The sequence below is a fragment of the Cryptomeria japonica genome, chromosome 8 (genome assembly GCF_030272615.1).
Source record: "Cryptomeria japonica chromosome 8, Sugi_1.0, whole genome shotgun sequence".
In the NCBI taxonomy this organism is placed as follows: Eukaryota; Viridiplantae; Streptophyta; class Pinopsida; order Cupressales; family Cupressaceae; genus Cryptomeria; species Cryptomeria japonica.
In genome coordinates, this window is record NC_081412.1 from 446,320,394 (window position 1) to 446,337,604 (window position 17,211).

The window sequence follows — 17,211 nt, forward strand, 5'->3', positions numbered from 1 at the left end:
AAAAACTCGACAACTTAAAAAATTGCTTAAATTTAATCAGAAATGCATTTTTTTTGCAAAATTCAATGAGAAGATGCAACCAATGAGTCAATAAATGAGAACACAAAAGAAACAAGTTCAGTCTAGATATATTTAAACGCAAAGTGGGTACAAAATCGCATCCTCATGAGGAATGCTGATGGCTGGAAGCAAAATAGTAAATAGTTTTTGTAAAACTAAAAGTAAATACATCATTACAATTACATCTTCCTCTTCCCATCTCTAATAAAAACTAGGGGAGAGGTAGAACTAGAGGGTCTAGTCCTAGAAGTCTGCTGTAGGCGTGACTGTGCCTCCTCGCTCGGTATGTTTCTCTTAGGTTGTGGCTCGTCCTCCATCCTGGATGAAGCTATGTCTCTATCTGCTCCTGGCATTGGTAATGACTCCTCATCCTCCTCAATGTCATCCAGTGTGAAACCAAATCCACCCCCCTCCTCCTCCATAGCCTGCCTCTCCAAATTAGTGATGTCATCCTCTGTAAGCAATGGAGGCTGCTCTTGTGATGTCCAATCATTGTAAGGATTTATATCATCCAAGTCAATTGGACCAGCTGGTGCTTCCTCTAGCTTCCTTATGCGCGACCAAAGATTATATTGCACAAAGACAAGGTCATTCAGGCGATTTTGCGCTAACTTGCTCCTCTTCTTCGTGTGGATGGCTTCAAACAAGCTCCAATTTCGCTCAGAACTGGATGAACTACAAGGCTGACATAAGATTCCGAGGGCAATTTTTTTAAGATTTGGGGTATTTCCACCCCAACTTTGCCACCAAGCATTTGCAAAATTAAAAAAATATTGAAAAGTTAGAAAGCAAAGAGAAAAGCGAAAACATAATTCATCAATCACTTTAGACCCCAAAATCCAAATGGCAAATGTTATACTGGGGGATTGAGTGGCTCTTCCTCTCCTGGCCAGCTCTAAAGAGAATAGCTTACCCCTTGCTTCCTCATAATTTTGGAGTTCGGCCACAACGAGGTCTCTCACCTCAACCTCGGGTATCATCCTTTGAATGCATGTAGTGAGGCCCTCTATGACCTCTCCATTAGGATCTGAGTAAGAACCCTCGAACTTAAAACGAGGGTTGAGGAAGTACCCTGCTGCATGAGCGGGTTGGTGGAGCTGATTGTTCCACCTCTTATCAATAATTTTCCAAATGGGATCAAATTTGAGTCTATCCCCCTTGTAGTAATTTTTGATAGACTCCTTGGCCCTATCCGTGGCCTCATAAATATACCCCATCTACCAAGCAGAGAACTCTAAGCAAGGGCCGTGACACCTACAATTGAAAAATACAAATTACAAAAAGATTAATTAATGAAGTTACAAATTAATAATGAGTGACTTGAGTCGAGAATAATTAAAAAATCAAGTTTTGAAGTTAGCTTCACAATCTCTGCAGCCTTTTGTGCAAAATGGTTGTCGAAGACTATGCATGCGACATCCTCTCCTTCAACCTTTTTTGAATAAGGTGAGTCTAGCCATGTTTGACTCACAAACATTTGTTTCAAATAAGTCAATGGAGAAAGAATGCTTTGCAACGTCAAGAAAATCGTTGCAAACCTTGTGACACGGGCTCTCACCAAATCTCTCCTTTGGGTGTGCTCTCTCATCAAATGTAGAACCCAAGGGTGATTGTAAATATATTTTGTGATCCTCCTTGCATCTTCCACAACTGGAGTCACTCAATCAAGTTTTCCTATGTCCTCCAAAAGAAGGTCAAGGACATGTGCTGCACAAGGTGTCCAAAAAAGAGTGGGGTGCCTATCTTGGAGGATTCTACCTGCAAGGAAAAACATTGCTTAAAAGAGACAACAAGAAGAAAGTACAAGATACTCTACTTGTAAAAGAAAAGCTTACTACAAGTGAGATTACTCCAAAAGAAGAAGTTATTGCTAAAGGTGATAATTCTAAAGGATTCTACCTGCTGCCACATATGCTGCTGCATTATCTGTGATTATTTGCACCACATTCTCTACTCCCACCTCCACGATAGTGTGCTCCAACATTCTAGCCAATGTTTCTGCATTTTTCACCTTATTGGAGGCATCAATCGATTTCAAAAACACCACATTGTCCTTGCAAGTAGCCAAAAAATTATTTATGGTGCGGTTTTTGCCATTTGTCCACCCATCGGAAAGAATGGTGCAGCCATATTTTCTCCATTCATTTCTTTGGTCCTCCATCACTTCTTTTGCCCTATCAACTGCATTTGTGAGCAACCTACAAGTACAAAGTGAAATTAGGTCTTAGTACACAATTTTGATTTAATAAACAAGAAAAACAATTAAAAATGAAATCAAGTGGACTATTTACTAACTTCCCACCCAAATCCCTACAAGAAGGGGCCTTGTATCGAGAAGGGGCCTTGTACCCTTTTCTTGAAACTGTCATTGCGGTCACCAAATTTAGCCAATAAGGATTGTCTACCACATTGAATGGGATGTTGTTGAAGTACCAAAAATCAGCACATGCAATGTCTGTTTTCTCATGTGGCTCCCTATTCCATCCAGTGGCGTCTAATGATGGTTGTGCTCTAGGTGTGTCCTTGGGCACAAAATAACTACCTTTAGACTGTGTCCCTGATGGTGATGCAGTGGGTACTCTACTAGAGGAAGCAAAAGTAGTGGTCGAGGTGGTGCTGGGTTTGCGGACACGTGGGCCACGACGAGAGCCCACTATGCCCTGAAGTGCTTCTTCTTCTTCTTCAATGTCAATTGAAGCACCTTGAGATTCAGCTATGGTTGCTCTCATGGCTAGTTTTGCCCTCTCCCTTTGCAATTTCTTCTCTTCCCCAGCTGAAAGTAAGACATTAATGTCTCTTTTTATTTTTTTGGTGCCCTAGGACATACTCTAGCATCATGGTTCTCGATGCCTGCAAGGTGTTGTTTGAGACGGTTTATGCCTCCATGAATTACTTTTTCACATTTAATGCAAATCATTGATCCAGGGTCCGGTCCTTCATAGGCATACCTCCAAGCCCTATCTCTAGCACCTTTAGGACGGGTGCCTACATATCCAGATAGGCATGGTTCTAGTGGCCAATTATACTTTGAATTTGCCATACTCAATTAATGGTTAATTGTTAACTTACACATACAAAGTGAAAGACAAAGTTAATTTTTTAGTTTAACAATTTAACAAACTATCTAAATTAGTTTAAATAATTTTAGACATCATTCAAAGTTAAAAAAGTAAAAAAAACTATTAGGGTTTGCTTTTTTTTTGAAAAACTAGAGATTCTTCAAAAAATAGTGAAAAATTCAACAAAACTTGTCAAAAATAGTGTTAAATCTTGTTCCTATCACTCAAAAACATGTTTGAGTACTTAGGAATGATTTTCTATTCATCTAGATGCAACAAAAAATAAATAAAATGTTTTCAAAAAACAGAGAAAAAAAATCAGAAAACCTACTTGGGAATCTGATTTTTCTTCGAAAACCACCTCAAATCCACTTCAAATCCGCCTCAAATCCGCTTCAAATCGATGGAAATCTGTAGTCAAGTGTTTGAAAGAGCTTTTTTCCCCCTCTTAGCAAAATAGAACACAGGAAATGATGAAATAAAACCTTTTTCTGCCCTTTTTTTCCACTTAAACGTTGGCGGCCGAGTTTTTGATATGGACTCGCCAAGTTTTTGGCGCGAGTTTAAGTTGTAAAAACTCTCGAGCGAAAAAAACTCGCCAGTTTTTTACTACTCGCCGAGTAGTTCATCTATGGTTGTGAGGTTGTATTGGTCTTTATTGTTTTGAAACCCTTCCTCTCTTTTCCCTTTGTTTGTTGTGAGAGTTTTGGTTTTGCTTTGCTATGACTTAGAATCCTCTTGAAGCAAAAAAACCTCATTCTTTTTACCTTTATCTGCTCTTTTCTCTATTTGGTCACCTACTAAATGAAGCATTCTAATAGTGATAGTTGCATTGTTTTGAGCTATTTTCAGTAAAACTATAGTGATTTTTTAATATGATTGCCTCTTCTTTGAGATTTCCATGTGCCTTCAAATAGTTCTATATTGCTTTGCATTCACAAATACCAACCTTTTACTTGTGTCAACTACATTAGCTTGATGGTATTGTAGCAAGAAAAAACTCAAAGGCCCAATTATATTCCATCCTAGTATAACCTCTTGAACAAAGAACTAGTTAACTGCATTTGGGGATCATTTATTGTCTCAAAGCACTTTGATGCAAATCTCTCTATCCCTAAGGTTTTTTAGTGTTTGTTTTCCATTGAAAATTGTGTTTTTTCTTTAGTGAACTGCTAGGTTTCCATGTCAAAGCTTCCTTGAAGTTTTCTTGATGGTTAACCATGGTTTTCATAGCATGTTTTTCTTAACTCCAGTTTACAAAGCCTTGGTTTACAGTTTTTGAAAAGGAGGTAGGAAAGCTAAAAAAGATGTCACCAAAAATAAGAGATAGAAGGGGGAAAACGTGGGGCTAACTTGTTGCTTGCTAAACTGTGAGTAGGGCCCACACAACTGAAGATGGCCTAATTCTGAATTGATACAACCCTCATTTGCCTTGATGTGCTAGGCCCCACCAAAAAAACTTCCTATTGAAGTCACTTTGTTAGGCCCCATTGTTTGTTTTCATTAGATTGCAATCTACCTTCGAAGTGATTGCAAGCAAAAATCCTTCTTTTAACATAGCTGTGTTTTTTCTTTGAAGACTTGCTATTTGAAAATTAAAACCTATTATGAAACTCGTTATTCTTTTCCAAGGTGTTTTCCACATTATCCATGCACCTTTTTTTGATCTGAAGCCACCAAAAGTACTTTTCCTTTATCAAGATGTGCTTTAAGTGCCTTGATGATCACTTCCTTGCCTTGATACTTCATTGCCTTTCCTTATATCCAAGTTGTAACCTTGATTGACATGCTTGAAAACCTCCTATCATAGTCCTTGGTAAGGTGTTAATTAGAATATATAATGATCTCATTGACAACTACTAGAGACAAGGACTCAAGAATGGCTTATGACCAATAAATGGCTAGTATTTGGCTTGAAATTTGACTAAATACAATTTTTCAAGCATGGGTATGACATAATTAATAAATATGATTGATGCCTTTACTATTTCATTCATTTGTCATTTGAATGCATTTCTACTTTGTTGTTGCTGAGTGTGACTATCAGATTTTCCAAAGGAATCGAATATTTGATTTACATCATGAGATATATTTATACATCAAAGCAATGAGCAATCGTGTATTCACGGGTGCAACAAATAGCTTAAATAATCTAACAAATAATAAGAAACCAAAAACAAACATGAACAAATTAACAAACATCAAAACAACCTATCTACGTGGAAACAATGATAGAATATCCAACATTCCCCCCTTATTACATCATTTCTTTAAATTACTAATAAGAGAATCGTGAAAACTTTCAAACTTCACACATGCAAGAGGCTTGGTGAAGATATATGTAGTTGTTCCTGAGTTGAGCAAAATTGGAGCTGGATGTTGTTTTGCTGAACGTGTTCTCGTATAAAGTGACAGTTGTCTTCAATATGCTTGGTCTGTTCATGAAATATTGGATTACGAACAAGCTTGAGAACACTCTGATTGTCACAGTAGAGGATAGTAGGCTGGTTTTGAGGTACCCCCAATCCTTCTAATATGCGACGTAGCCAAGCTGCTGCACGATATTTTGCTTCTGTTGAAGAACGAGCAACTATGGCTCACTTCTTACTTCCCCAAGAAATAGGTCCTGAACCTAGGAAGAAAATAAATCCAGATGTGGATTTCCTATCATCAACTAAACCTACATAATCCACATTTGTGTATCCTATCAAGAAGAATTGATCATTCCTTTTATATTCCAAACCAAGATTCATTGTACCTTGGATATACCTTAGTACCCGTTTTGCTGCTTTCCAATGACACATTTTTGGTTCTTGCATGAATCTTGATAGATAATTAAGTATTAACAACAAAACTAATATCTGGTCTAGTGTAAGTCAAGTAAATGAAACCTCCAATCATTTTTTGAAAGAGTGTTGTATTCACTTGAGGAGATGTATCAGATGTAGATAACTGCAATCCTGATTCCACAGGTGTAGATATGGGTTTGGAATCCATCATTCTTAATTTTTCAAGTAGTGCTTTGGGATATTTTCTTTGAGATACAAAGATATGGTGATTAGTTTGCCATACCTCTAAGCCTAGACAATAGTGCACTAGCCAGAGATTAGTCATATCAAATGCCTTCTTGAGATCATTTTTGGTTGTTTCAACCATTGCTTCTGAGCTACCTGTGATAACCAAGTCATCAACATATACATTAATAATCACAATATCCCCCCTTGATCCTTGAGGTAGAGATTTGGATCATATGGATGCCTACTAAAACCATGTTTTAACAAATGTTCTTCAATTTTGATATACTAGGATCTAGGGTCCTGTTTGAGACCATATAGGGACTTAACAAGCTTGCATACCTTTTCTTCTTTTCTAGGTGTAATTTATCCCTCTAGTTGGGTCATATAGACCTCTTCCTTTAAGTCTCCATTAAGAAATGCACTTTTTACATCCATTTGGTATAGTTTCCATCAAAATTGGGTAGCTAAAGAAAAAAATCATTCTAATTGTTTTAATTTTTGTTGTGGGAGCAAATGTTTCCTCATAGTCTATCCCTACTTTTTGAGCATAACCTTTGGCTACAAGTCTAGCCTTATGTTTATCTATACTACCATCTACCTTATATTTAGTTTTGAATATCCATTTGCATCCAATTGCTTTCTTATCTTGTGGTAGATCAACAAGCTCCCAAGTGTTGTTTTTCATCAGAGATTGATACTCTGCATCCGTAGCCTCTTTCCAAGGCTTTGATTCTAGTGCTTCCTGAACATTAGATGGCTCAAAATTTTCAACAACTATAGTCATTAGAGCTAAGTTTACCTCATTGCGAGCTATGCTGTGAGTCCTCGGACTTGAAGTGGAAGTGTTTGGAACTCCATCTAGCTTTGCATCGCAAATGGTACTAATATACCACTTTGGTAAAGGTTTTGTGACATTTGTGGGTGTTGATTGACTATCAACGTTGCCATCGTTTTTTCCATCCATGTTGAATATAGGAGCACTATTTGAAGTAGGTGATGATGTGGGAGGAGAACTTGACTCACTTTGCTCATAAAAAAATTCATCTCTACTAATGTATATCTTGTTTATGTTAGGATCCATAAGGCGATATGCCTTAGATTCATCACTATAGCCAAGAAGAATACATTACATTGATTTTTCATCTAGCTTCTTCCTTTTTTGTTTAGGAACGTGCATATAGGTAGTGCATCCAAATACACGAAGATGAGAGATAGAAGGCTTTACCCCTGTCCATGCTTCTTTTGGTGTGATGCCATCAAGAGCTTTGATTGGTGCACGATTCAAAAGATAAAGTGCTGTGTGAATAGCTTCATTCCAATATGGATGCTCTAGTTGAGAATCTTTCAACATACTTTGGACCATCTCCACGATGGTGCGATTTCTTCGTTCAACAACTCCAGTTTGCTAAGGTGTGTATGTTGCAGTTAGTTGACGCCGAATTTCATTTTCCTTCAGGTACGTGGAGAATTCCAGCAATACGACTAGAACAAATAGCACTCGACTTCTCAAGTGACGGAAGCCCGTTGACCATGCGTTTTTTGACTAAGTTTTAACAAGTAACTAGTGCTTAAATGACCAAAACTACGATGCCAAAGCATAGCAAGATCATTGCCCTTAGTCACTAAGGCTTGATTATTAGAAATTATATCAAGCCTAAACATTTTACCAACTTCATTAGCACTGGCAACAATCTTATCATTTTTAGATTTGTCTCGGATAAGACATCTTTTTAGCATGATCAATATCAAACTTAATTCTAAGGTTATGGCCAAGAAATTGATTAACAAAAAGGAGATTTTTGGTAAGTCTTGGCACGTACAAGACATTAGTAATCATGCAATGATTTATGCCAAACTTCAAAGAGATGTCACTAATAACTTTGATGTCATGGGTGGTATCATCTCCAAGAGTTACTATACCGTGATGGGGTTTCAATGTGTTAAACCACTATTTTTGTCTAGTCATGTGCTTTGTAGCACCTGAGTACACATACCATATAGAGTTTGATTGTGACCCATCTTTTGAAGTGTGGGTAGATAGCATGTATTCCTTATCCGGAAAATCTTTTGCTTCAACAACATTGCTTTGTTGTTTCTGTTTGTTCTTTTGCTCCCATTGTGGTTTGTCGCTTTGAAATGGCTTCTTTGGATGTGGTTTGTTGGATGATCCTTTGTCGAAGGAGTTGTACCAACAATTTTTCACGTCATGTCCAACTCTTTCACATATTGGACGCTTGTTCTGAGGTTTGGATGAATTTCCAGATAAACTGCTTCATAGGCTTCTTGCCTTTATGCCATGTGGTCACGGCATGATCATCTTGATCATATTTCTGCCTTATAGACTCCTCTTTCTAGAGAAGATTCACCAACTTCTCAAAAGTGGGTGTTGTCTCAATGACATTTAAAGTTGTCACAAAGACTTTATATCTGGGAGGTAGTGTCTGTAGAACAATAGGCACCAAGAATGCATCATCAATTGTTTTCCCAATGCTTGTAGGGAAGTTCTCAAATCTGCAATCCTTTTGAGGAAGGATTCTAACTATTCTCCATTCTTCATCTTTAGGCCATGTAGTTGACTTTGCAAATTTAGAATTTGATTCTGATTCTTTGCCTTATATACGGTGTTGAGCTTGTCCCATGCGTCTTTGGCTGTGGACGAGTCTCGACTGAAAGGCTGAACTTCATTAGACACACTGAACAAAATGATCAATTTTGCCTTTTTGTCAGCTTGATCAAATTTCTTTTGCTCATTGGCATCTGTGTTGTGTCTTGTTGTGGTTCTACTAACCACATCCCAAACTTCCTTGAACTTAAGCTGAGTTTTGAGTTTGGTTTTCCAGGCAGAATAATTATTTCCACACAGTAATTAAGAGTTTGGAAGAAGAAACTTTGGAGAACTTCCTGCCATTTTGTTAGCTAGATGCTATTTTTTCCTATTTCTTTCACAAAAACATCCTTAGAAAAGTGGCTTTTAGGAATTGTACAACTCGACATTATGAAACTTTCCTAACCTAGGTTTGAACCAAATTGATGGTATTGTAATATTATATGTTAACATGACTCTAACATAGATTCTTACATATACTAATCCATATGTGCCGATATGCATGGGGCAAAATGGAATCTCTAGGACAATCAACGACGGCTATACAAAGATAATACATACATATAAAGCTAGGAATTTAAACCTCTATAACTTTAAAAACATCTTTTTATGGAGTTGTTGAGTCCGTGTTCTTTGAAAACAGTACCTCATCAAGTGTTCAAATCAGTGCCTTGCCATTAGGCCTTAACAATGAATATGGGCCTGCCAAATATGGAGCGCCTGTCCCGCACGCTGCAAAAAGTTGCAACCAAAATGTTGTCCAATCATTTATACGACTGCCAATCAATTCAGAAGCATTGCAAGAAAAACGTGGCCAAGACGTCTAGCTTGTAGATCCGACCAGGAGCCATCAAAGATCACCATTGATAAAATCTCATAAGTTGCATACCAAACAAAACATGGCAGAGGTAATAAGACTCAATCCAATAAACAAGATGGTGTCACATAATATGAATCATGTTGGTCAGAGGTCAGCTACAGGAAAAGATAGAGGGTTTTATTTGTGAACTGCAAGACGACATTACCTCCAATAACTTGCCAACAAAGGCACCTGCCAATACACGAGCCAAACAAGGCCACACACCATATGAGCCAAACATGGCCACACACCATAAACAGGCAATTAGAAAACCATGCACAGGAATCGAATTGATTGGGCCACTCTTCTCGGAATCCTTTGCTATGAAGATGTTCCTGCTCTCAACAAGGAGGTACAACTAAAGACATAGACATACGAAAGAAATTTGTAAATTTTTTAGACTCATGCTCACTATGCTTTACAATTCATCCAAGGGAATCAAAGTTCTATTCAGTTGTTGGCACGCATTTCACATATCATGCATTGGCATCTGGTTGCATGGCCAATCCAAGCAAATCAAGGTTTGGTTCTAGAATAGAAGATGCTGTGAGAAGTAGCACATAGAAGCTAATCTCCTGTTGGCATTGAATGAGAAACTTATGGTGATGAATAAGGTTTTGGTGAAGCAAATTGATAATCTGGGATGAAAGAAACAAAGCTTTCGTCTATGATTGGCCTATCCTTATGCCTCGCTCTGATTAATGAAGCCGCAAAAGAGCAAATCGCCTCTTCAAAATTCGGCACAATTGATGAATGGGCTGATCAGGAACAACACAATTCACACAACACTGTCCGATGTGGATACCAAATGCCGGTCAATGCATATGATGAGGAAAAACTTCAACCTTGAGTCATAGAAGACGAGAGAACTCCCTCCACTGATCATGCCAACCAAAAAACTCGATGTCAAGAAGTCTTTGACTTACATAACATTGGTTGCATGGGCAAATACAATGTGCTTAACATGCCACTGTCAAGAATGAAAATGTGCTCGATTTGAGCCAAATGAAAGACAAACCATTTTTATTGGAGACAGTGAAGGGAATAGAATAGGCGTCCTTAATTCCTATCATATTGCTTGAACCAGAGGCATCTCCAACTCACAAAATAATAGGCACAAAATCTGTATAAGCTCTGGTACCATATCAGATTTTCCACAAGAATCAAATATTTTGATTTACATCATGAGATATATTTATACATCAAAGCAATGAGCAACCGTGCATTCACGGGTGCAACAAATAGCTTAAATAAGCTAACAAATAATAAGAAACCAAAAACAAACATAAACAAATTAACAAACATCAAAACAACCTATCTACGTAGAAACAATGATGGAATATCCAATAGTGACCATTGCTTTGTTGTATATTCCTTTCTTTCAGTTAAGCATGAAGGTGTAATGCCCCTTTTTTGAAATTAAGCCAAGTTGAAACCTAAAATGCCCATCATACATTTTTCATGGGTTTTGAGAAATTTGCAGTAAGGAAATGTGATTAAAATTATAAGAAAGATGGCCTCGAGTAATGTTAAGTACAGAACAAGGTCTCTTATAATTAGTGTTTATTTTAAATATTTCTCTCAAATATCAATCAAGGTCATGAAGGAAATTTGGAGAGTTATGTCTTTTGGAGGAAAACTCTATTCAAGAGAGTCCAAGCAAGGAGGAGGAGGCATATTGATCAATCATTCTATTTTTTGATTTCTACTCCTTGTTGGAGCATTGGACTTTCGTTCAATAAACCTAAGGATAAAGACCCACAATTCCTTGGAGATTTCACATAGAGAACACCATTGTGAATATTTGATTAATTTTTAGTCTCTATTGAGATCTCTTGCTTAGGACCATTGGTATTTGACTTAGAAGCATTTCAAGGTCTATGCTTGCTGTTTTTGATGTGTGTTGATTGCTCACATAGGATTGATCTGGTCATAGATTCCCATTTGTTGCTCTTTAAGGGTCGATATTGCTTAAAATTGTTGGCAATAATCATCATGAGATCTTTGTTATAAGTCTGGTTTTGTAATGATAGATCATTGGTATATATTTATAGGCAGAAAGCGGTGAGGATTGTGACATAATAATTGCTTCAATTGGGGTGGATCGTCTAAATCTTATATTGTGCCTTACATTGTTGTATTGTCACATAAGTTGGCTGATCAACAAATATTTATTGAAACAAAGAAATTATTGTTGGTGTGTGTTATAGTATAATGACATTGCTGATAATGACAACAGTTATGCCTCATTAATGATATGTTCCAAAAGTTTTGTCGTTGCATTAGGATTAATTAGCTTTCAGATGCATGATTGTGTGGATATTGCGAATGTGACACTTGCAATCAATTCTGATCTTGACTTCATTTCTGATTTGTGAGATTAATTGGTGGAATTCATTGAGTTGAATATGATTAATGGATAGCACTTCCTTGTGCATTCTCCTTCATTCCATCTATTTAGGTGTTTCAAACTAAGCTCAATGTGCATTCTAGGAACAATTTTGCTCTCAATAAGAAGCACTCGAAGTGAATTTTTGCTCTCAATAAGGAGCACATGAGGTGAATTTCGCTCCATCTAGGGAGCAATTGAAAATTTTAGATAGTTAGTCAAAATTCTGCTCCTAGAGATCACCTTTCACTTGGAATGCATATAAGTCACTTGGATGATGAAAGAAACATTTGCATTATTGATTGGACTCATTCTTTGAGGGTTCCTACATCAAACCTCTTTCTCCATCAAATCACTTCATTTTACCCCTCACAAAAGGGCTATTCACTTTACTCTTGGTTTCTTGACCATCTATACCTCTCAATGCAAAGGCTAATAGTAAAGGACTCTAACTACTACCAATAGCTAAGCTAAGACAACTAACCTGGAAAGTTAAAAAGTGGGGGTCCCCATTTGCAATGGGGCGATGTGTGAATTCCTCACAACACTATCTTAGGCGCACACGTAGGATAGTTGCAGGGTCGACTGATATTGGCTCCTCTGAGCCTTAGACTTCTAGGCTCTAGCTTTTATGTTGAACTTGATATATGTTTTGAACTTTTGAAGACATGGATTTCATATTCCATGAATTTTGTAGACATTTGACACTATCTATATTTCTAATGTGTTATTTAGTTTAGCTTATTTCCTTCAGCGCAAGCCTAAAATTTGCATTTATACTTATGTGATCAATGTAAACTTGTGTATGTGCTTCTATTTGATGAGATTATTGTGTCTTTAATGTTTATTTATTAAAAAATGCATGAAAGAAGTTTAAAATCATTAAAAATCTTTGAATTTCTTGGGTTTTTCAATTTGCCGAGTCTTGGCCGAGACTGGGCGCCAAGTCCGAGTCCGAGTCAAAAATCAACTTGCTGAGTCCGAGCCAAGTCCGAGTCTTGTAACTTTGACGAGTACATAATTCTTTGGTTGTTGAGCATATTGTTCTCTCTTGATCTCTCTTGTGTGATAGGTGTTTTGCTTGCAGATGATTCTTGGCTCTTGTGGTTGTATCATCAACTTCTACAGGAGGCATATCAATCAACTATTCTATTTTCTGATTTCTACTTCTTGTTGGAGCATTGGACTTTGGTTCAATTAACTTGAGGACAAAAACCCTTTAGGTTTGGAATTGGAGGATGAAATCCCACAATTCCTTGGAGTGCTTTCACATGGAGATCACCATTGTGCAGATTTGATTAATTTTTAGTCTCTATTGAGGTAACTTGCTCAATGCCATTGATATTTGACTTGGAAGCATTTTAGGGTCTATGCTCTCATTTGTTGATGTGTCAAATCATTCACATATGACTAATCTGGATTTAGATTCCCATCTGCTGGTCTTTAAGGGTCGATATTGCTTAAAATTGCTGGAAATAATTATTGTGAAATCTGTCATAACTCTGGTTTTGTAAGGATAAATTATTGGCATATATTTATAGGATCTAAGCGGCAAGTATTGTGACTTAATCATTGCTCCAACTAGGGCAGATCCTCTACAAATATGGTACTGTGTCTTATAGTTCTGTATTGTTGCATAAGTTGGCCAATTAGCAAATATTCATTGAAATAAATAAATTACTGTTGGTGTGAGATGCAGTATATTGACATTGCTGATAATTACAAAGGTTTTCATATATCATTACTGCAGTTATGTTTCATTAATTATTGGTTCCAGAAGTTCCATCTCTGCAAAGGATTAATTAGCTTCCATATGCATGATTGTGGCTTGCAACCAATAGTACACTTGCAATCAAATCTGATCCTGACTTCATTTCTGATTGTTGAGATTAATTGGTGGAACTTGCTAAGTTGAATTTAATTATATTTAGAAAAGATCAAAATATTCCATCGTGGGATATTACATAAGGCACTCTCTCCAACTACTCCAATTTTTCTCGAGCAGGATGTTTTTGTACCAACTTAAGTTTTTTATGAGTTAATTCATAGTCTCTCCTGATAGCTTATTTAGTTTTGCTGCTTGGAATGAATCCCAAATACAACATGAAAGCTATAGGGACAAAATCTAAGTTACCGGTTCCGGTTCGGATTCGGGTACGGGTTCGCGGATTCGGCAAAAAAAAATTTTTTTTGGGTACGGGTACGGGTTCGTCCATACACATATATATATATATTTTAATTTTTTTTAATATATATATATATATATATATATATGTTCAAACTTCAAACATCAAAATTATATATGTTCACAGTTCAAACATACAAATATGAAACATCAAACATACAATGTAACTTTCCCATACAATGATACATAGATGATAACAGATAAATCATAAATCAATAAATCATAAATCCATAATTGCCAATGCCAATAAATATTCTGATATTGATATATCATAAATCATAAATGTAATATCATATTCATAATTTGCAAAAAAGATAATATTCAAGTTTCAAGTTTCAAAATGTGAAAATGTCATGACACAATAAAGTATAAAGTTAAACATTCAAATTACAAGCCATCTATGGGATTTAAATTCCATATTCATCTTCATCTGAAGCATCCAACCCAAGCCCACGGTCATCAAGTGGTTCAAATTCAGCATCAATTGAACCAATATCAAATGGAATGCCACTCCCACTAGCTATGTCTCTCTCAAATTCCATAACCGCCTCGTCTATAGAGACTTGGCAAAGTTGTGCAACTGTAGCATCTAAATCAGCACACTCAGGGGCTAGATCCCAATTCCTTGTTACACCCTCACTATATTCAGGGTCCTTATGTGACAACAAACGAAGGTTGAAGTGTACGTAGACCAAATCCTCAGCTTTCTTTGCACCCAAACGATTACGTTTGACTGAGTGGATGAAGGAGTATGTACTCCAATTCCGCTCAGCTGAAGAAGAACTTGCAACCTGTTAAAAGTTAAAACATAATTAGAAATTTACAAATTAAAATTATAAAATAAAAAAATGATAGCATCAAATGGAATTGGAAAACTATAAAAATAAAAAATAAAAAGATACATACTTGGGAGTTAAGTTTAATTGCAAGAGGCTGCAAGTAAATGGAGCCTTGACCATGTACATACCACCACTCATCAGCATCCATCCCATATCTAGCATTAAGAGCTACAACATCATGATTTTTTGCAGATACAAATTGGCCAAACTCTCTCATGACAATATTTCTTGTCTCCTCATCTTGATATATCTTTTTAAAGGCAGCCCTATAGCCAGAAGCAACCTCTGCATCTCTATATGGTGGCACCCTCCTTGGTGTTGCAAGCATCTCTGCACTATAAAATTTTGGCGTCAAAGCAAATGCTAAGAGATGTAAGGGGGTGGTCATCTTGTTCCAACGGTCAACAACAATTTTCTACACAACTTTGAAAAATGTTTCCGTTGGGTCATTTTCTTTTCTATTTATTACTTCTTTTATTTTTTCCACCATGCAATCCATGCCATCATAAATCTCGCCCAAACATGGGCGATCAGTATCAGCATACCTGATCATGCTCATGATGGGCTCAGTGAAATTCAAAACATATTCCACATCATCCCACCATTTCTCACTAAGGATCAATGCTCTTACTTTTAGAGCTCTTTCTGTGTGGGACTGCTTCCATACACTCCACAAGCTGTTGATGACCATAGAACTCAAGGCGTCTCGCACCTTCAGAAGTCGTCTTAAGACGAGCGTGTGAGATGCAAATCGTGTTTCAGCAACCTAACATGACATAACAAAATACACAACATATATCAAATGCAAGTCTATAAAAAATACAAATTTAAAACTAAAAAATTAAAAAATAAAATTTAAAATTAGTAATTATAAATTACCTTCAACAACTCCAACTTGGAGAAGGTCCTGAAAATGGCTTGTGACATATGATGATTAGTCACAAACATTTGAATCTCCTCGCCCTCCGCATATAGTTTTTTCACCCAATCAATTTGTGTGCCAAGCTTTTGCATGATTAAATTGAGTGAGTGTACTGCGCATGGTGTCCAAAAGATGTGACCATATGTAGCCTCCACTATAGTCCCTGCTGCCCTACAATTTTTAGCATTGTCAGTTACAACTTGGACAACATTTTGAGGCCCCACCATGTCAATGCATTCTATCAAGATATTGGCAATGAAACTTGCATCTTTCACTTGCCCCTCACAATCCACTGCTTTCAAAAACATTGCCCCTTTAGGACACACTGCTATAACATTGATCAATGGCCTATTTTTACAATCTTTCCATCCATCAGAAACAATGGTCACACCTGTTTCCTGCCATGTATCTTTGATGACCTTCAACTGTAACTCTATGGATGCTTTCTCCTTTGCCAATAAGGTGGTTCTCACCTTTTCATACCCTGGACAAACATAATCAGAAGGTGTATTGCAAAGAGTATGCACCATGTCCCGAAAGTAAGGTGATCTAACAAGGTTGAAAGGAAGCCCATTGCCATAAAGGCAACGTGCAATTTTGGAATCTGCAATCTCTCTCAGTTCATTTTTGAAGGCAAAATCCAATGGGCCTCTTTTCCGTGAAGCCACAACATTCTGATTCTCTACTACATCAACTGGTGGGTTTTGCATGAAAGGATGTGAACCAGCTGGTCTTGTGGAGCCAATGCTACTAGAAGGCCTCTTAGACATTGAGCTTTGATGGACAAGAGGATGATCAGTCTTTGCTTTGCTACTTCTCCTATCAGCTTCCTCTTGTTCTCTAATATATCCCAAAACTAGAGCTTTTGGCAGCCCCTTGCCATCTGATCCCTTACAAAATTTTATTCCACGCCCAGGGATGAAACAAAGGTGGCCTTTCACTCGATAGTATGAGCTGGTATACTCAGTGCCACAATGGTTGCATTGCCAAACAAAACCCCCACCACCAGACACTGGCTTGATCATTGTTGTATAATGCCAAAGTGGTGAATCTTGATCAATTTTAAAGGGGGTATTTTCATTTCGGACATTTGCAACTGAACTAGAGCTTGCACTTGCACTTCCAGTTCCAGCCATTATGTATGATTATATGAATAGTGCACTTAAAATGAAAAGAGAATGCACAACATTATTGAAAAAAATTATTAAAATTTTGGTATTATAACCCCATACTATGCATACAAAGTGTAAAAAAATATACAAGACTTCTTTAAAAA

At 37.0% G+C, this 17,211-nt stretch overlaps 2 protein-coding genes across 6 annotated transcripts in view; one reads left to right on the forward strand and one right to left on the reverse strand.

Annotated features, from left to right (window-relative positions):
- Positions 1–17,211, forward strand: part of LOC131052518 (uncharacterized) — a 158,660-nt gene that overhangs the window by 38,934 nt on the left and 102,515 nt on the right. Inside the window, exon 1 of one of the 4 annotated variants that reach the window (XM_057987134.2) lies at positions 13,189–13,309. The exons of the other annotated variants lie outside the window; for them this stretch is intronic. The gene's annotated coding sequence lies outside the window, so the exon portion shown is untranslated. Of the gene's footprint in view, positions 1–13,188; positions 13,310–17,211 lie in introns of those variants that run through there. 4 annotated transcript variants of the gene reach the window in all.
- On the reverse strand, positions 14,856–17,091 carry LOC131857312 (uncharacterized). 2 transcript variants are annotated; one of them, XR_009358651.1, is made up of 3 exons: positions 15,893–17,091; positions 15,081–15,779; positions 14,856–14,965 (listed from the first exon to the last, which is right to left on the reverse strand). XR_009358651.1 is itself a non-coding variant. In XM_059209601.1 (2 exons), exons 1-2 carry the CDS (start codon positions 17,069–17,071, stop codon positions 15,429–15,431), a joined length of 1,530 nt encoding a protein of 509 aa, XP_059065584.1. In that variant the 5' UTR covers positions 17,072–17,091; the 3' UTR covers positions 15,036–15,428. The 2 variants fall into 2 exon arrangements, 1 of the variants encoding a protein (XP_059065584.1); XM_059209601.1 differs by lacking the exon at positions 14,856–14,965 and having other exon boundaries at positions 15,036–15,779.